Genomic DNA, 21,747 nt, shown 5'->3' on the forward strand with positions numbered 1-21,747 from the left:
GCGAAGCTAAGGTCGTCTCTCAGAAACCGTAGAAATGATTGCCCTTCTTTCATCCGGGAATAACTGACATTTTCAGAGGGCAATAAAAAAAAAAAAAAAAAAAAACAGAAGAAAATCAATTCTGTACAGACGAAGCTCACAGAAAAACAGGCTGGAGAAAGCGCTAAAGGGAAGATGGGACGGACACACACACACACACACACACACACACACACACACACACACACACACCAATGCTAACCCTCAATCTGGTAAACAGAAAGTCTTGGAAAGAGATCTAGAACGTTGCAACTAGATCTGAATTATACATGAGGAAGTGACAAATGGATGTACTTTAATGGTGCCCAGAAGAAGCTCAGGAAAAGAAAAAGAAAAAAAAAAAAAGTCATGGCACGGCAGACCAACAAACATGACAGAACGAACGTACAATCTAAAAAACACTGCAAGGAAATCACTTACAGTCATTTAACCATTGCCTCAGCAAAATGAGATAAAGCCCAGTAAGGGTCTACTAACACAATTCAGTCCTCTACATTGCAGCAATGCAGCTGGATAATGACTTCCACAGACTGTCAGTGTTGTGACATACCAGCCACCTGAGGCACTGAAGTATCATTATGAACAAACACCATGAGGGAGCTGAGCTTTCGTGAGTAACACTCTGCAAGGGAGATAGGAGGCCATAGAATGCAAGAGGGAGATAATAAAACGACTTGGACACACCAGAGCCGGTATAATGGCAACAGGGGACAGACAGAGACGGAGAAAAGATGTACCAACAGTAAAACAAAGAGCAGCAGCTGACATGAAAGAACCATTCGTAAGAAATACTGGCAAACAAATGGTGAAAAGAGAGGAAATTTGAAGAGAGAAAAGACCTAAAACTAACATGGGAATGTGCAGCGAAAGAGAAGGAGGGGGCCGTATTAAAGAGAAAGAGACGGAGAGAGAAGATACATAAACACATCAAGTAGGATTTTAATAAGGAAAACAGAAAATATCCCACAGAAGCCCGGGACCCAGAGAAGCACAGTAACCTGAGCAGAGCCAGAGGGTGGATTAAGCTTCAAAGACAGCACAAGGGAAAAGCTTTAACAGCCATTTATACTGGATACACACACACAGGAGGGAAAATAAAACATACTGCACACAGCATTTTGTCCCAAGTTAAACAGAAAAGGCTACAAGGTGACACTGAGGGGGTTGATCTGTCTTCTGTGGCTTCCTGCTACAAGATTTATGGAAAAACTACATGCATTTTAAAATGTGCTGTGTACCTGCATGCATATGCACATAGCATTTGGAGCACCTGGGTGGGGGGATCCCATAGCTCATGATCAACTTAACTGTCATTTTTGTCTTATATGTCTAATACAAGTAGCTTTAAAGTTTATCCATATAAATTAACTCATGTACCTTACACATTCCCACTGACCTGTTGGCTTGCATTTAAAAGTGCACTCTATATGTATTTAGTGTTTGTCTATGCAACCTGATTAAACTTTTAAATAATGATTTTGGTTTATTACAACCTTGTTCATAGTTTTGACAATAGTTTCTCATCTTTATGATAAAGTACTACACCAAATACGATGATTCCGCTGATTTAAATACCTATGTATCAGTAGAACATCGTGTTAGCCAGGCATTGGCTGATGAGATTAGTCTCTGAATTCAAAGTTTGGGTGTTCTTACATCAATTTTGTGGTGACAATGAAGAGCTGAGGTTGTATTTTGTATTTCCTCATTTTTTCCTGGCATGAAAGTGGGAATAAATAACAACAATAACATCGCATTTCTATCCATAAAACTTGAATTATGCATGGTATAGCATGATGCCATCAACTTGCCTAGCAACCACCTAAGAACAGACTAAAAATCACAGACCAAACATGGGCATGTACTTGCTACTGAAATCTAGGAACAATGTAGCAACGTTAGACTTGATGATCAGCTGAAAAAAGCAATTTAATGAACACAACACTGAACACAACTGCAGTAGCATGAGTCAGAGCAGGAAGTCAGTATGTAATGGATGTTTATGATTTACAGACGTAACGGTTAACTTCAAAAAAAGAAATATGAGTATGTCTAACTTGTGGGGCTTTTTCGTGTATATAATATTGTTGCCTGCCTGCTAGTATTAACTTGTTTGTAGCGATGCTGCAGTCATCAGCCTCCGCATATCTCCAGAGCTCGAAAAATAAGAACCCATGCTGAAAGAGAGATTAATCCTTTAAGATTTTAACTTGCGCTTGTGCCGGGGGTGTAATAATATACTTCAGTCGCTCCAAGATCAGACACACCAGGGATGATAAGGGCAAAAAAAAAAATCAAAGTCAGAGCTACAGTGGCATGACAATTTGACTGCCCACAGTGATCAGAGAAGAGCCAGGGATAATTGTAGGAGTAATGTTGAGATCTAAGAAATTAAAGTGCATTTTTCTCTAGCTGAAAAGGGAGAAGGTAAGGGATACAGACGTGGGAAGGGTTATGAACATTAAAGTGATATTTTATTATTTTATACTTTAGTGATCCCTGTAGGGCATTTCTTTTTTGTACTACCCCTGTTCCACAGGAAGGTTAGGCTGAAAGTCAGGAAAGTGCACCATGAGCTGATGCCAGTACTCCCACTCCCCACTTGCAAATGTACAGAAAAACCCCACAGAAAGGACTCTTATAGCCACATAACAGCCTGTGAGGGCCAGGTACAAGCAGTGGTCAAAGGGTGAGTGCCAATTTGGTATTGTTGTATGCTGAGCAAGAGCACTGTGCCCTGCTGCCCCTGTGAATTAAGGGAAGTGCATGAGGCTGTCAGATGGTGTGACAAGTAGGTGCAAAAGCGACAAATAAGTGAGAGGCAGCGCACAAGTCTGTGCCAGGACTCATTTGATGCAGCGTGAGGTGCTATAAACCTCCACAAAGCAATACTAGAGCTTCAGTGCAGATTACTACACTAATCAATGCGGGCAGAGAAACACAAGGCACACAAACACGCGTGCTCAGATGGATCTCTTAACATGAGCATTTACATCCTAATTACAAAATGTCATTTATTCAGCTGAACTACCAATTAGACCCATTTAACGAAGACATTTAGTTAATGTGAAAAATGTGAGTGTATGTATAGGAGAATGAAAGTAAATTAGTGAGAGATATAGCGAGAGTGTGTGTGTGTGTGTGTGTGTGTGTGTGTGTGTGTGTGTGTGTGTGTGTGTGTGTGTGTGTGTGTGTGTGTGTGTGTGTGTGTGTGTGTGTCTCTCTCAATTGATGAGTGGCCAAAATGCTCTCAAACCTTGAAAGAACTGTTTGAGGGTTAAGATTTGGTTTTAGGGTCCGTGTAGGAATTGGGATATGGGGTCCTTGCAGAGGCATAAGTAGAGTGTGTGTATACGTGTATGTGTGTGTTAGGTCAAGCAACACCAAGTGCAGCAGACTCTGATCTCAGGATGTGAAGCTTCTTATCAGCAAGCCAGTGCTGGAAAGTTTATCTCTGTCCCTCATATCCTTCTCTTAAACAGATAGCATCTGTCTAAAACACTTCAACTAAAGAGAGGTGAGGAAGTTCTTGTCGTTCACATACCCCTCCCTTCAGCTCCCCTCCTAGTTTCACGAAAATTATGTTTTCCCTCTTTCTTCATTTCATCCCCCTATCTCATAGACATGCAGTCCTATGCGCAGCAATACTAGATAAGAAAAGTCACAGGCCAAAGTGTCTTTTAGTATGCAGGCACGTCTCCCGCTGCTGTTGTACTTCAATGCAAATGTTGCCCTATATTTCCCCTTCTGCGCAGTTCTTCACACTCTTTCCTTTCCCTGATTCGGTTTTTGCTCCGTCTCTCCGCCTAAGCTTGTTTATTGTTTGTCCTCTGTCTTTCATTTTGTCCTTTAGTCAAATTTATCTAGAAGTTCTTCCATGTGCATAGAAAACCCTCATAAATTACAAGTGTTATGCACAGTTTTAGAGTAAACAGAGTGAGTCTTGTACTGCAGTGAGACAGACTGTTGCAGAAGAAGAACAAATAAAAGACACACGAAGTGCATGCCAACCATCTGAAATTCGTACTGGGACATCGTGTTAGTATTCACAACTGCACTGTCAACTAGTGTGTACTAAGAAGAAAGTATAAACTGTTGAAGTCACCTTATCAGTTTGGGGTTGACTTCAGTAGGCTTTCATCACGGCTGCTTGCTAGTCATCACTCATAATGCTTTTGGGTGTGCAAATGCTCTTTTAGCATCTGCATAATTGTCTGAGTCTGCCTGAAGAAAAACTTTGTCACATGACCATGTCCCACTGGTTTCTACATAAATGGTGAGGCAGACCAGAAAAACCATCTAGTGTAAGAAATTGAATGCCTGGCAAATAAAAACATTTCATAATACAGTACTTTCAACACAAAAACAACACAAAACATAAACACTGACAGAATTATAGAAAAATGTCTATAATGTTATATTAAAATTAATAATTAAATTATACATGTAATTATGTCCATTTTTATTGCATTATTACTTGTTTTCTATTTTGTTTTTTTCCCCCCGGGTGTATCAGCCCTCACTTTTCAGCTGCTGAGGGCTGCACTTTTGCTTTCCTGTAAGCTTTTACCAGGGCTTTTATTCAAATCATCCATTCCTTCACAGAACCATTCATCCATCCGCTTATCCAATTCAGGGTCACAATGAGACCATCTTAACTGTCGTGGATGAGAGGCGGGATACACCCCATCGCAGGGTAAACAAAGAGAGACAAACAACAGCACATTCACATTTAGGTTCACCAATTCACCAAGCAAGCACATCTTTCAACTTTGGGACGAACCTAGAGTAATAATAATAATAATAACTTTATTTATAAAGCGCTTTCAAACAAAGTGCTGTTCAACTATTTGACCTAGAGTAGACATAGAGAGCACCACACAAGCACCAAGAGAACATGCAAACTCCACACCGAAAGGTCCTAGCTAGGGTGGATTAGACCCAGAACCTTCTTGTTGTGAGCCAAGAAGTGCCACCATGGGGGATACATAAATATGTATACATAACAAAAGAAGAGGACATAAATGAGAAAAAAAAAAAAACCTCAATCTGAACATTATTTTCCCTGCGATTCTCAGGGATGTGTATACTATAGATCTGACCACTTGATACACTAAACACATTTAAACAGATGCTTCCTCTTACTATCTCGGTCTTTCCAGTCACAATGGGAAATGGAGACAAAAAAACAACAACAACAAATCGGAGCTTGGGAGAAAACAATTTAGCCTTTTTTTTTTTTTAAATGCTCTACCTTTATATACTCTGTACACATGTAGTACTTTGTAAAAGATAAAACGATAAAAATATGAGGAAAGATCAAAGGCAAGAACAAGAAAAGTGAGAGGAGTCAGGGAAGGTTATCAAGCAACTGAAAAAAACTGAAGTAAAAGAGAGAAAAGCAAATACAAAACGATCAAAAAAAAATCATGTTAGAAAAGAAAACTGGTGATAGAGGAAATATAAACCATGTATAAAATAGGTACACAAGTAAACAGATGAGAAGTACTAATAGGGGAAGCGAGAAATGGAATAAGACACCACATAAAGAAAAGTGCACAGGGAGTTGGGGTGGCTTTGTGGCCTTCCATAATGGCCCGCAGCCAGTGCAATGATATAACGGGGCCATTAAATAGGGGATACAGGTCATTAGTTTGGCTGGCTACAGTGATAGGGGGAAGAGAGCCTGACAGCATACAAATAGCATCCACGCAAGATGGAGGAAGAGCAGAGATCAATCAGAGAGATGAGAGTGAGGAGGACAACAAAGACAGAGGGGTGCAGGGGGCAATGCAGACAGAGACGAAAAGGGGAGTGGCAACTGAGGTCTAAAGGGCAGAGTACCCTTTGAAAAGCCTGCAGGATGTGGGCAAGCTATGGGTGTGTGTGTGTGTGCGCGTGTGTGTGAGACTTAACATACTGTATATAAATTCATGTGATATAAAACTCTTTGACCTTAACCACTGCACCAGCAGTGGCACTGCATACATCACTATGGCCATTCCTTCATCCCACATTTCTCTGCGACCTTCAGCTGAACTTCTTTCAAGTCCCCTACTTTCCTTCACCCCTTTTCCTTACGATTTATACTGTATGTCTTTAAGCGGCAAAGCTCATTTAGACCCATACAAGCTCCGTATGTACATATACACAGAAACAATAGGATGTGTCTGCTCGTCACAGGTATTATTAAACCAACACTTGCCATCCTCGGTGCGCAAAAGGTTTAAATTTAGCCCTTGGGTGTAAAAATACCAATTATGATTCAGTGAAAGGTGCTAATCTAACAAATTCCAAATATCTCATCTTATTTTAAGTACAGCTATAACACCATTAAGGTAACAGGGAGCAGTCATTATCACCCACCATTTATTTCATAAAGCAGTCATTCTCTTTCTGTCAGGTGCAGATTATGTATATTGGCAGAGTTGGCAGAAGTGCTTATTATGATATGTTATGCCTACCACAGTACACTTTTATGGTGTTTCCCTGCATCATTGCTAACCATGACCCCTCTGGTAAAGCTAATGTGAGATTTACATTTTTTATTTTTTAAACATACACTTTTTTTATTGTTTAAACCTCAAATCAAGAGTCTAAGAACTTAGACTCTTTGATGGTTCATTATTTAGACTACCATCACTATAGACTACCCTGACCCGGGTGCCTGAGAACCATCACAAACAATTCAAGATCTGAAAACTTTAATATGAAAAACTCAATATTTCACATATTTACAAATCCTGTAATAATTACTGCAACACTGATTATGCCTGGCAAATTAAAAGTATTAGCACTGAACATGATGATAACTTAATCACAAATTACAGTATGTGTGCACTAAATTCAGTAGCACCAATTGCTAATAGCTCATAAAAGGTTTTAAATTGTCTCACAGAAACTTGTTGTGGTTTTGTGGACAGCATCTGTAAAATATAAGTGCACTCCTCTACCTTGCCTGTGCCCCATCCTCCACCCTATCTTTATTCCTTCACTGTCCTGATTTATGGTCCAATCCCTTTGTGCACTCATTCTCCTCTCCTTCACACCTCCTTCTCATGGCAACCACAAGGCGAAAACACACACTCGCCATATTACAAAGCAAGCTATGTGCTTACTCTAAAAGCATACAGTTGAACTGTGGTGTGTGTTTGACCATGAATGGGTAAAGAAAGAGGAAAGGGAGGTGGTAAATGCAGGGTCGTGTTTACAAAAACCCTAAAATCTTCGCACAACTGATCATCTTTCTGTTCATCTCCTGTGCAGTCACAGCATACTCGCTTAGTTTGCCGTTTATAACTTGATTTCACTAATCAGTTATTAACATATTACGAGAGAACAGTAAGTGTGGGCTTTTTGATTCAAAGACAACTTTCTCTTGGTAACAAATGAATACCGAGGAGCTGAACTGAGTGGGAAATCTCTGTAACCTGCAGAGGAGGCCATTTCAACCTGGCCCAGAAAATTCTGCGGTACAGTCCTTTTACACACCACTGGTTTTTGCTGCAGTGTCCTGTATTATGCACCCATCCCTCTATCCTTCCATTTTTCTTACTCTCCACCCCTCCAGCTCTCCCCCACCACCACCACCACCACCACACACTTAAACTGCAACTGAGCTGATTCTTATCCATTGTCTCTCAAGCCAATACTTTGAGCTAAAAGGGGATAAGTCAGGCTTGTATGTGAGGGGAGATAAGACCATGGACCACATGCACACAGCGAATAAAGACAAAATCATAATCACATATTTATCAACTCAATCACAGTAACATCACATGAACAGGAGCTAGTAATCTTTTACTTAAATGATACAAAGATTGACTTAGTTTTTGCTTGGGTATTTCCCAAAGTAAATCCATAGATGTGTCTCTAAAATAATAAATATTTATAGTTCATACTCTGCAGGCTAAGACAGTGAACCTTTTGAGGAGTGCGTGTTAGCCCACACGTGTTTCCCCTCCAACCTCTGCACACAAAAACATCTCACTTCCCAGCAAAGACCTGCACAACAGGCTTCTACAATTAGATCACTTGCAATTATCCATTCAGCACAGATATTATATGCGGACATGCTCAGGATAAAGGGTGCAGACAGGATGGGGAACAGCTGTGAGGAGATGATGAAGGGAAAAGGTGAAAATGGTGTTGATTAAAAAAAAGAAGAAGAGTTTAAAGTGATTTGGTTAATGTCAAGGTATCATTGCACGAGTGGGAAAAGAAAGAGACCAAAGTGAAGATTGGAATGTGCAGTCTACCGTCTATCTGTGTTTAAAATAAAAACCTATAATTCTGCACAAAAAACGAAACAATTCATTGCCTTGTTTAACAAAAAAAAAAAAAAAGTCTCTGGTTGCATTCACAGAAAAGTTATAAGTGAGTACAACTGAGTGAGCATTTTACCGTCTCTGTCAGTGACAAGGCAGCAGTTACAGTAGCATTGTGCAAAGCCGTAAACACACCGCTGGCCCACAGGAAATCGATATGGCGCCTTGGAGCATGGTATTATACAGCTATGATTCTCTCCCCTTTTAGTTTGCAATGCATTCCCCACTAGATACCCTATTGTGTCATCCTGCCTACCCTTTCTCAGGATAACCTAGATTACCTGACAGTCCCACAGATGATCACATTCCATTTTTGTTACTGCTAACAGAAGCTACAGTCTAACCACTGGATTTCTCCTCACATAAAAACTTTATTGGGTAAAGAAACTTTTTTTTATTACTGGCCTGGGTTTTCACCACCGGGAGGGTTGGAAAATTTGTGTTTAATATTAGTGGAGGAGATTCAGTTTAATCATCCAACAGGCACATTTACACATACACAGAGCTGTCTTACAGACACACAAATCAAAGTAAGAGAGACAAAATCAGAAATTCAAAAAGAATGGGATGTGGTGTGTGAAACGGCTCGTGTGGATACAACACTCACGTTCCTCTTCTTTGGGGTCCAGCTGTGTGACACTGATGGAGAGGCGGTCCACGCGCTCCTGCAGGGAGTTGACCCGGAAAGAAAAGGAGTGTGCTTCATTGAAGAGCTCTCCAAACAGGTCCTCTGCATATTTACCTAGGCACACACAGAATTGAAAAACAGAGATGAAAATAAGTACTGAAATGGACTGAGTAGCTTGATTAAATATATTTATTTTAAAGATATTAAGAGCCGAAAGGTATTCAACTGGTGGCTGTGGAGGTAATTTTTATGTAAAGCGAACTTCCTGTTGCACTTAAGAAACCAGATGAGATGATTTAAACTTTGTGACACGGCTGCTGGAAACAACCATTAGAATATCAGCAACAATACTCAGATAGGCTGTGGTGTTTAAATGACACTCAGTTTCTTGGAGTGTGTCTTCTGCATACCGTGGCTATAATGAGTGGGTATTTGAGGTACTGTTTCTTTCCCTTTGGCTTAAAACAGTCACTGTCCTCTGACAGTCAGATAACAGACGCTCATTGGCTAATTTCTCTTTTTTGGACCATTCTCCGTAAACCCTAGAGATGTTTGTGTGGGAAAATTGCAGTTTCTGAAACGCTCGCACCAGCCCATCTGGCACCAAAAGCAACACCACCTTTCACTTAAATCATCTTTCTTCCCCATTCTCTATTTTCCACTGAAGGCAATGGATTGTTTTGCAATTTTAAAGAAAAATGTGCAAATCTTCTCCAAAATTCAGTGGATTCCCTCTTTGTCTCTGTTCAACTGCTTTACCAGTTTTCATGGAATTTGGCACCATAGCTTTTGCATAGTTTTTCTGACAGACAGACAGACAGACGTCTTTCCTTTGCCTGAGCTGTGCAGTTAATGATAGTAGGGGAAACACTGGCTCACTGGTGAGGTGGAAAGCCATTAGGGACATAAAGGTGCTGCCTGACTGCTTTGAAAGAGACGTAAGCATTGATGTGTGATAACAAAATTTAATTAAAAAAAAAAAAAAGAAAGAAAGAAAAAATGGTGTAGATTAAGCCAGAATGATAAAACTATTACTTTCTGCCAACATTTTCTTTATGCTAATACATTTCAGCCAGGTTCACTTATACATCAGCGTACATCCCAGTTTCTGCCCTACTAAATGTAGGCAGTGATTTTACATTATCACCCACCATTTATTTCATGCACTGAATTAATTTTTTAGCTTCTATAAAATGAAGTGGATTCATGCCATGGCCTGTGAGTCATAAACATATGCTGCAATATGCAAAATGTTTTCTCAAATTTCCCAGCACGAATGAATTCATCACAAACTATGGCGACCAAAATATACTGCGAATGAGATGATTTACACTCAGGCATGTTGGTAGATTTTTAGAGCACATACTACTTAAACTAGAATTGTGTACAGTGCAAATATCTCACTCTTTAACTATGGAACAACCTCACTGCCAATATAAACAAATTTCATAAAAGTTATTATACTTAAAGGAAGCAAGTCTGTATGTATAGTGTGCCGTGTCTGTTTAAATTATGAAAGAACACATGTGTCTGTACACGAGTGTCCTCAGGTTACTGACTGAGGCTGCTGAGCTGGCGGATGACGTTGGCCAAGGAGATGTTAGTCACACATTCCAGCTCGTTCTTGATGTTTCTTGGCAGCACCGTGTGGCACAGGTGCCTGGGCTCGATGGTGCGCTTCACCAGCGGCATCCTTCTGCTGAGAAACCGCTACCTGATAGAGGAAGGGGGGGCAGAAAAAAGAAAGAATACAAAACTTCAGTGAATCAATTCTTGTCATAAATCTACTTTTGCTATTTATTACACCTTCAAATATAAGAGGTACAGAAAACGCAGTCTTCACTCACACCCCGACTGAGAGAACGAGAGAGATGGGCTGCAGGGTGAATATGAAAAAGGACACGTATAGAAATGGAAATAACTGTGGAAAAGGGTCTCAAGTTATAGAAAATGCAGAAAAATAGGACACAAGTAATGTTTTGACATTGCCAATAGCCATGTTGCCTCATCTGTTTCACTGACGTCCCGCTGTCTTGTTCTTTTCATCATGCATAGCCTGCATAACACACCTCAGCACTTTGTCTGCCCACTCAACCATGCTAATGGCATTAAGGCTGCACTGAGAGCTGCTAAGGCTCACATCTCCTCCTGTCAAACTAACACAAAAAAGAAGGACAGCTGGGTAAAACCACAGAACACACAGCGATGATACACACCCACGACTACTCACTGTTGTGTCACCTAAAACACCCTTTCACCCCCAAAACTATACGAGAGGTGTTAAGCAGTACAAAGGTATAAAGTGTAACACGTGGAGTATGCTTAAAGTTCACTCCGTTTATCTTGGTTTGTTTTTGACTCATAACCTGCCGGTGACCAGGTTTTCTCCCACAAACAGCCCCTCCCCTCCTGCTGCACCCAAACCAGGTCATTTCATTTCCCTATTAATACATTCACTATTAAAGCGCATGAGTGCTGTCATTCACTGAAGTTTATATCTTTACAAACACAGACAGGTGTTTGACTTTGTTTTTTATTCTTTATATTTAATAGAAACACTGCTGGGTAAAAGTCTTGATACACCCTACATTTCTTTATATTTTTGCTAGGAAAATTAGAAAAATTTGGAGCAACGATTTTCTCAAAAACACTGGGAAATACTGTACACTGCATGCGGCAAAAACAGAATTTGAAGAATTCTAACAAGATTGAATATTTTTTATGACCGCCTTTAGTCTTCAGCACAGCCTGAACTCTCTTAGGCAAGCTTTGTTGTCATTTTCAAGAATAGCTCTCCAGGTTTCTTGAAGGACATTCAAAGCGCTTCTTTGGATTTTTGGCTGCTTTTTGTTTCGTTCTCTTTCAAGATGATCCCACACTGGTTAAGTAATGCTAAGGTCCAGGTTTTGGAGAAGCCAATCAATGACTGATCGTATTCCATGTAATAAAAAAAAGAGACCAGTAGCTAAACATAGCCATTCGCTAGCATGATACAAATTGTCATATATAGGAGTTATGAAAATAAGGAGGACACAAGGACCAGCAATAGCAAGTAAAGAGGGCTTAATGCATGTCTCCCTTAGTGACCAATATGTGCAATTTCTTAAAGATCAAGTACTCAGATGAACCAGCGGACCAACTGACAGGTATGGTAAATGGCCTGTATTTGTATAGCGCTTTACTAGTCCCCAAGGACCCAAAAGCGCTTTACACATCCAGTCATCCACCCATTCACACACACATTCACACACTGGTGATGGCAAGCTACATTGTAGCCACAGCCACCCTGGGGCGCACTGACAGAGGCGAGGTTGCCGGACACTGGCGCCACCGGGCCCTCTGACCTGGTATGGACAGTGATTGACATGTGATGTTTCCAGTGCCCCAATATATTATTAGAAATGCTTCCATCATTGAGGAATAATCACAACTCTTCACTGTAACCATAGAAATGTAAGACCAGAATGTATCCTGGCTAAGGATGGTAAGATGAGAGCGAGAAGGTCCAGAAAAGACTGTGCTGAGGTGAGTCATCTAGGAAGCATCTTAAATGGGAGCATCAGTGTCCATAAAAGGAAAAACCAACAACATGTGCCTCTTTTATGTGTTGCTGAAATGGTTTGAAAGAAGAGTGGAAGTGATGTTAAAATGACACAAACCCAAACATGGTGCCAATCTCTGCCCACCACTAAAATAACAAGAGATCCTCTCCACTTCAGAGATCCTTTGAGTGTACACACACTCACCATCCTCCCCTCACTGGGAACAACTCTTGACACAATGGACACTTGTCAGAATCCAGATGTCTTCAGAATATCAAATCTACCTGCCAGCTGTTACCATGTTGACCTTTAACAAGCAGGCAGAGCAGTACTACCCAAAGTAGCATGTAGGAAGATCATCTTGAAATGCACATTTCCAAGGGAAACGCATGCCATAAACTATATTCTCATATGAAAAATATTTGCCACTTGAACATTTTGAATGTACATTCAACTCTGTTTAGCTTCTACTGGTTGTCAGACAACTGGCTCAAACCTAACCCAAATAATTCAACACCTAGTCTGAGGCTTTTTACTTTACTAAAGATTAAACAAATGAGCCATAAAATATAAATGAATTAATTCATTGCTAAGAGGCTCAGAAGTGTTGATAGGTAGGGCTAGGCAGATCATGCCTTTCTCCCGGCTTCTGGTCTTTGTGTTATGTAAAGCTGCCCAGCTGCTGCTGGCAGCTTTGTAAAGACTATGAGTCCACTTTTCAAAATGTCAAACTCTTCATGTCCAAAACAGTAATATTTGTCATCTTAATTTATAGTCTCTTCTGAAAATTAAGCTGCATCTCCCTAAACGTTCCTTGTCAGAACTCTTTAGTATGAGTGCTGTGCTCCTTAAAAAAAATAACTCCATCTCTTATGCAGTTTTCACATCAGAAATCAATAACACATTTATTTATCTATCTATCTTTAATTAGTTTATGTGCAAAGTAAGTCACTTTAGATTGTATATACTCAGCATATCAGAGAGGTTCAATGAGAAAATGGGCAGACACGCTCACACACAGACGTGCGCACACACACACACTTTGTAACATGTGGGTTTATTTCAAAAGGGAAGTTAGTAAAAAAAAGAGTTTAAAAAAGATAAGTTTTTTTAGTTATTAAAATGACCTGTGAAATTATAAAAAAATACTGAGTTAAGTTAAATGAATCTGGGAGAAAAAAAACAAATTCAATGAATTTAAAATACATACATACCTGGATAAAAAAAAACAAAAAAACAATAGGACACCAACAGTCTTCAATTGGCCTTCCCAGAGCACAAAACTCAACATTGCTAAAGTGTCGGATCTCCTTGAACAGCCAAAGAAGAGATTTGAACGTCTTTCAAGAAGCCTGGCGAACTATTCCTGACGACATCTTAAAATAAATGACAAGAAAGCTTGCCTAAGAGAGTTCAGGCTGAAGAAGTTGAAGAATAGAGATGGTCATATCAAATATTGACTTTCAAGCTTGGTAGAATAGTACAAATTCTGCTTTTGCCTTATATATTTTATTCCCTTGTAGTAATTTTCCTGGCACTAAAAGAATAAAGAATAAACAAGGGGCTGCTCAAAACTAAAACAACTGTTAATTTATATTAAATAAATCAGAAAAGGCCAAGAGCCTATATGATTTTTTTTTTTTTTTTAAACAGTGAATGTGTTGTCCTTTTAACAACCTTCCTTCTAACCAATCACAAGAGTTAGTTTTTTTTAAGCTGACAGAGAACAGGTTTGTTTAAAGGGGGGATTAAAAGCAAACAGTGACAGAATATTAAGTTTCCAGACAGCAGCGAAATAACAATGAGAAACAGGAGAAACAAACAATTTTTGGCAGAGGCGGGAGGCGTGCACAATCTCAATATTAGTACTTTTATTTTCATCTGCCTTTTTAAACAAGTACGGCAAGGATGACAGACTTGATTTTGATTGTATCGAAAACAAAGCAGCAGTAGATAAAACCACACAAAAAAAAGCACAAAAAAAAAAATAGATTGTAAGTGATAATACTGATCCTTCTTGGTGTGGGCATTTCAAATAGTAGCCACTAACAGTTTTCTTTGCTCTCAAAAACAGATTTATGAACGATTTAAAAATACTCTGCTCAACGATTTGGTCAAACTGAAGCGGTTATGAATTTCAGTGTTTCAAAGTCACCAATAAAAATCAAAGTCAATGAAGAGATTCACTTCTCTTATCTAGCTTTAATCTTGTTTTCCAATAAACGCGGACAGAAGGAGTGTTGATCTAGTACAGGCAGGCAAGGTTACTGCATTAACTTAAAATAAGTTGGCACATCATTAGTAAGTAAACACAGTTAACTTCACATTGCCTTGCTTTTCAGTCAGTGTCTTGCCGCACTGCATGAGCTTGGATTGTGATGAATGACTGCAGCATACAGTACATACTGCCTGCTGACAGGATATGAAATAATTTAGGACTGCCGTCCATGATGGAGGAAGATATTCTCTACCCACACACGATTGCTCACAAACTGCTAGCACACACTTTCATTCTGCGTTTTTACACTCACGTTTCCATATTATATGGTGGCATGATGAAGTATATGACAGCTTTGCTCCTGTTAGAATTTCTTCAGTCATATATACAATCTTGGTTGTGATCAAGAGATAAATTGGGAAAATATAAGAGAAGAAAAACAATGAAGGGCTGACGGGACAACTGCAGGGCACTAAGCTCAAACATATTCACATTTAGAAAACTAACAAAACTATAAATATTGTCCTGAATGAGATAAGGGGTTTGATAACAGGTCGGTCACGCTAGAGTAAAAATTAGATGGCATCCTGCTTGACCTCATTCAATCACAAACTGATAGTAGACTGACTTCATACTATTGCGGGTTCATTACAGTCTTGATTCACCAAACTCACTTTAAAGATAGCAACTGACTGCAAGTGGTCGCAGACCTGGTACCCAGTTTCAAAGGCAACGAGATCACAATTTCATTAAAGACGGTCACAGTAATTATGGTCATGCTGTGGCCTCCAAGCAGTTTTTCCAAGTGTGCCACAAAACTAACATTCAGATTAAATAAAGAACTCAAACATGGTGATTATACTCTGGAGTATAGAGACACCATAGACAGCAAATTATTCTTGTTATAGTTCTTCAAAGTCTGACTGAAGTTTGCCTGCAGGGCGCATGCATAGTTAGTGTAATGTAATGTAAAATTTCAGCATATGAATCAACCTGGATGCTTGCTCAGAGACTTGCACTGGGTGAAATTTACCTCACCCAGGCCCAAGCAGAGCCCATAAAAACAGCTGCGTTAACGACAAACCACCGAATAGGAAATTTATTGAAACACCCCCCCCCCCCAAAAAAAACCAATACAAAACAAAGCAAAGAAGTGCTCAACACCCTGTTAAATAATGAATGCTCATCTTGAATGGTTAATCTTATGAAAAGGATTGAAGCATTTTCAAATCTGAGAGTCAACGGTGTGCATTTTGTGGGATAAAATGCTATAGGCATACGGATACAGTATATTTTGTTGTCATTAGAGCTGGGCGATATGAGATTTTTTCATATCACGATATGTTTTTTTCATTTCAGGCGATAACGATATCTATCACGATATAAGCCAAATAACTATATTTGTAAGATTTAAATGTGCCGTTGCTCACAAGTAAAATGTGAAATAATCAGCAGCTTGTTTTTATTTAAATATTCATTTTCCATAATAAGTTCAACAGGGTAGATGTACTTAAGGAACATGAGACTTTTTCAGATAAATAAAGGCAAATATTGCAAACTACACAAAAGGCAGCCGCTAAAGCGTTTAAGTTTCAAAATAGAACGAACAAACAAAACAGACTAAATTGTCAATTCCACTTAGAAACAAAATATTAATTCTAAAAATAAATCTTAGTTTGTTTTACAGAAGAACAGACAAAACTGACTAACTTTTGTCAATATCAAATAAACTGAGAACTAAAAGGAAATTCTCGATCTCTCCTTGTTGTATAGCTGAGCTTTTCAAACAGTTTTAACAGTTACTTTAGTCTGACAAAAGCCGAATGACGAATTAGCGCTTCCAGTCAGAGACTGAGGCCACGTCCACACGTACACGGGTATTTTTGAAAACTGAGATTTTCCGTTTTCGTTTTAAAAAATAATCCCGTCCACACATGAAGGAAAACGCTGCTATGAACATGCCAAAGCAGCAGGTTGCGCTAGATTCCTAACCGTGCAGAAATGTTGGCCAATCAGAAGTCTAGAAGCCTCGGTGGGAAAAAGTAAACAAAGCTGGGGCATAGAAGCAGAACCGAGTCGTATGTGTGGAGGGACAGTAACTGTGTGTATATGTAAGCATTTACACACTGCAGAGAGAATTAACAGTAACAGTATTGTAGAAATTCATTTCACCGAAACAATAACGTGGCGCACAGTGTGACGTCAAAAAATGTGCACACCTTTGACGCTGCGTTTTCTCCGTTTTTCTAGTCCACACGTAAATGCAAAAACGGAGTTTTTAAAAATCTTCGTTTTCAGTGACCAAAAACGCCGTTTACGTGTGGACGAAAGGTGCAAACGCATAGAAAAATCTGCGTTTTCAAAAATACCCGGGTACGTGTGGACGTAGCGCATGCACCAGTTTATTGTATTTCCAGACTTGCTTTCGGCACAATTTACAGTGCACGCTACTCTGTTTTTTGTCAGACTTGAAATAGCCGAAATACCTTCACACTACGGAACTTCTATGGCTCTTCCGTTCGACAATCTCTCCGCCATTGGAACCATCATCTGTTTTCTCTTCGGTCACGCTCGGTTGATTTTTCTAGTCGGCACACTCATTTCCTCCATTACGCGCTGGCTCCATTACCCGCTGGCTGCTTCCCAAACAAACACACGTGCGGCTTGGCACTTGTGCTGTACGTAACAAGTCACGCGACGTGACGCTGCGGCTGTGATTGGTTCGGCTCTGCGTTACTTAATTTGGATTGGCTGACTTTTTTTTTTTTTTTGAGGACAAGAGCGACGAGGTCTATCGCGATAGCTTAATTTCTCTATCGAGTAAAAGTTATATCGCGATACATATCGTTATCGTTCTATCGCCCAGCTCTAGTTGTCATTCAAGCCCTGAGGAGATGATTGTCCTAAAACTGAAAGGCAAAATTGTAGGTTCAGCAGAAGAGATCATTTCTATGGAGAAAGTACAGTTCACATGACAGAAAAATTATTGTGTATGCATTTTTCTGTTTCAGATTTGGTCTTTGTAATGTGTGGCATAAGCACAATGAGTTGCAAAATCTAAAATCTTGTAATTATCTTAGACTTTGATACTTAGACGTAAAAGTGAATCAAAGTATCGAAATAGTTTTCACACAAGTATTCTTAGATTTTTGACAATGCTGCACAATAGCTGTTCAATGAAAGAAACGTATGTAGATGACAAAACTGACAGCTCATATTAAGGAAATATTACACTGCTCCATTTTCTCTTTTATCTTGATTCAATCAGGAAGACACTGGATAGGTGTTTGAGAGAGTGCCACGGTCTCTCTATACTTTTTCTCTATTGGGATGATTACTACACATATACGCACACAACAAATTAACATTCATGTGATTTTACTTTCCCCCCCCCCATCCCATCTACGGACTAGTCAATCCCTGTCAGCACACCCTTTGGCACTCTGCTACTACTTTTATGGCTCATTCATCTTGATGGGAGGGCGCGGGGGGTGCTTCCCGCTGTCACCTATCACCATAGCAACAGCTGCAGTGGGATGTCATCGGTCACTTTATAATATCGCACGTTAGGCGGGGGGCAGGAAAAGGGAAGAGGAAGTGAATGGGTCAAGATCACAGTGACACTTCGCAACAACGATAGCACTTGATGAATAAATGCAATATGAGTGGGAGAACAAGCCAGAGATCAGGGATTGCTCATCCATTGTGTACAGGCACAAAGTGGGGTGAGGGACGGCACATGCCAGGAGAGAGCTAGGGGCCTCCTCTGGTGCAGCTCGTTGCACCCGAACAATGAGTCCAACTGAAGGCTCTAATGAATCCTAATGGAGTATTTACTCACTCACACTGCAGCACAATATAGTTCCCGACCCCTCAATGTGGAGCTAGTCAAAGACCTTTTATGTGGAGGGTTTTCAGAACTGCCAGACTACACCATCAGATACACTATGAGATAAGAGTGGATAAAAATGTAAGAGAAAACAAGATGATTTTTGTGTGTTGGTAAATTATACAAGGAATTTTAAATGAATACAAAGAAACCTCAGATAAGACAGAATTTGCATTTCTTTACAAAAAAAACAATAAAAATCCAGCGTTGATCCAATTTGCTGAGTCTTAGTTTGCCATTAGTAGCTGCATCAGAGTAGTTTGGGGAAAAAATAAATATATATTTAAAAAAAAAAAGAAATATTTTTAAAAAATAAATAAATAAAAATCACAAGATGACTAAAGTAAGCTGCGATAAGGAAGCCAGCCAGTGGTAAGGAAAGCAAATTGCCTGGGTCTCAAGAGAGATCTCATCATTAAGTGATGTAAAATTCATGGTCTGAACTCTGATTTTTCTGCTGGATCACCATGAAACAGAATCCAACACAAGGCACACATAGAGAGTCTGCATGCGCTCATGCACTGATTCTAAATGTAACTTTTTTGAAATTTCCAAACAATATGCAATTTCCTATTTCATCCACAAGCGTACTGACCTAAGTACGAAGAAAAGAGAAATATTCGGATCCTCTTTGTTAAAAAGATTTTTTAACAGTTGATTTCTAGGATTAACAGTTTGACTGAGCTAGTATGAACTTTGGTTGATGTTTTTTGGGGGGTGGGGGTGGATAAACAAAATGTTCATTCTACTTTCGTTCAACTTAACACTTCCCTATGACGTGATCTAGGGCTGGGCGATATGACCCAAAATTCATATCTCGATATTTTTTAGCTGGATGGCGATATAAGATATATATCTTGATATTTTTTTTAAAGCCATAAGTTGAGAACAAAAAGAGAGTTCTTAGTCACACTGTGTCCCAGATGTCACACGGGCACTTTTATTTACATACAGCGTAGATGTACATGAAGAAATTACTTAAAAATAAATTATCAGCATTTATTAAATAATCATGGTCCATAAATAAAAGAAAACAATGTTGTTTTTGTGCATAACAAAAAACTCACAATTGTGCAGTCAAAATGTAAACTAATAGACGCTGAGCATAATAACAAAGAGACAGATTTCACAGCTGCACCACGTCTCTGAACAGGTGCCATTTGTGGTCCTTATACACACACAGTACGTATCACTCCGCGAGGCTCCTCCCCGGTAGCCGTAATCCTCCGACAATCCATCAAGCGGTGCAGCTCCGTAGCTTAGCAAAGTCATATTAAAACATTTTTTGACAGATTGCTGAGCGCTGTGTACCACATAAAATCGGTTCGCGGTCAGTAAGCACAACCAGAATTCATACATAAGGCGCACTGACGATTTTTGAGAAAATGAAAGGATTTTAGGCCGTGCAGCCCCTCCGGGCTGCATGTCGTTAGTGCGGTTAGCTCGCTAGCGCGGTTAGCTCGCTAACACGTTGACGCCGTCCAGCCCCACGCACGGTAACTCGCTAACGGAGATTTTCCGCTTTCATCTTGTCATTGCCTGCAGGTGAAGCAATGAGGGAGGCGGAGTTGTGTTCAGTGAATGAGAGGCGAGGCAGAGTAACATTGCGTAGAGACAAAAGTGGACGAAAGAGAGGCAAACCTGCGGCTCCACAAGTATAATTATAACATAACATAGACTATATCGATATAAACGATATTGTCACATCTTATATCTGGTATGAAAATATATCGATATTTTTTAAAAACTCGATATATCGCCCAGCCCTAACGTGATCAGTATCCTTGGAACTGTAGCTTGCAGTAACAGCATGGTATTGAGTAAAATCCAAGCTATAATTAAAATCTACGCACCGGATGAAACCTCTGCATTCCTAGTATGCTAATAAAAAACATCTTTCATCTGTACATTACACATAACACTTTTCTATTTCTGAAGCAACATAATTCAGTACTTCTTCAGACCATCCTATTTGTGTGCTATCACATTAAATGCACAGAAAAGAAACTGCAATTGAGTTAGTATCTACATGCTGACATCCAGTCACCTGTGGAGGTCAACAATTTAGCTAATGAATCTGGCGTTCTAAATCCAGCATAATAGTTATACCACTGGCACCATCTATAGGTGTACGCCTATAGATGGTGCCATCTATTAGGAAACAAAACAAAACTCTCATACTGACAAACTGAACCAATCTGTTAGACTCTGTTTTGAAGATTTCCTGTGTACTGATGTTTCCAGGGAGGATCTTTGCCAGTTAAGGCACTACTTTGCACAGGAAGTATAATGAGGGATTTCTCGTGCTCACTGCACAGATCTACGATTTCTGTGTCAGTGACATCTTACTTTCTTTTTGCATTGATCCTGCTGCAAATTAAAAATGACAAATTAGCAAGACAGAGTGTGCTGCTAAGCAACAGCCATAGTGACATGAGCATTTGAATGAATGGTCATGACCAGGTGTGTTTAAAACTAGCTACAAGTTTGGTTGGTGCAGCTCATAAAGTCTGTAGACAAGTCTTAATAGATAGACCAGTCACTGCAACCAGCCCTTGGGATTTAAAAATGCAGCTTCAGAGCATTTTGATTCTTACAGCTTAAAAATTAATGCATTTTCTGTGTCAAATTAGCCTGAACATTTTGTCCTTTGTTCAGTGACTCTGGGAACTACAGCTGTATTCTTAGAGTTCTCTATGAACTAAGAACAGCTGCAAACATAAAACACGGGCATATAATCAGTGAAGCTGGCACAGCCTCAGCAAGCCAATGGCACTGGGTTAGGAGTTCAAACTGGCAACGCTTAATAACAGCTGGTTTAAGTCAGTAATGCAGATTTGCAGTGCAAGAAAGCTACTGCAGTTCATTTTCCAAAGAAAACATAGGCAAATAAAATAACTGGGCAAAGCTGAGCTCAAGCTCTATCAACAGGTCTGTTTCTTCCTTTAGCCTATTTAAAAAAACAAAAAACATTTTTAACAGCTGCAGAGGTTAACAGGAGCAGTACTATATCTGGCTCATCATCCAGCTATTAATTTTTTAAATGCCATTTGTTGTGACTGAAATTCTCTTTGCAACACATTTTAAAGCAGCTGAAATGTTGT

The 21,747-nt window shown here is 39.6% G+C and overlaps 1 protein-coding gene across 6 annotated transcripts in view; it reads right to left on the minus strand.

Annotated features, from left to right (window-relative positions):
• Positions 1-21,747, minus strand: part of wasf1 (WASP family member 1) — a 65,717-nt gene that overhangs the window by 21,874 nt on the left and 22,096 nt on the right. For all 6 annotated transcript variants that reach the window (XM_080882830.1, XM_080882828.1, XM_080882829.1 and 3 more), the window contains 2 exons: positions 10,554-10,708; positions 8,974-9,108 (listed from right to left, as the gene is read on the minus strand). In XM_080882830.1, coding sequence (XP_080738956.1) covers positions 8,974-9,108; positions 10,554-10,686 — 268 coding nt within the window. In that variant the 5' untranslated portion in view covers positions 10,687-10,708. The remainder of the gene's footprint in view (positions 1-8,973; positions 9,109-10,553; positions 10,709-21,747) is intronic.

This window comes from Rhamphochromis sp. 'chilingali' (assembly GCF_963969265.1).
Source record: "Rhamphochromis sp. 'chilingali' genome assembly, chromosome: 5".
NCBI classification, from domain to species: Eukaryota; Metazoa; Chordata; class Actinopteri; order Cichliformes; family Cichlidae; genus Rhamphochromis; species Rhamphochromis sp. 'chilingali'.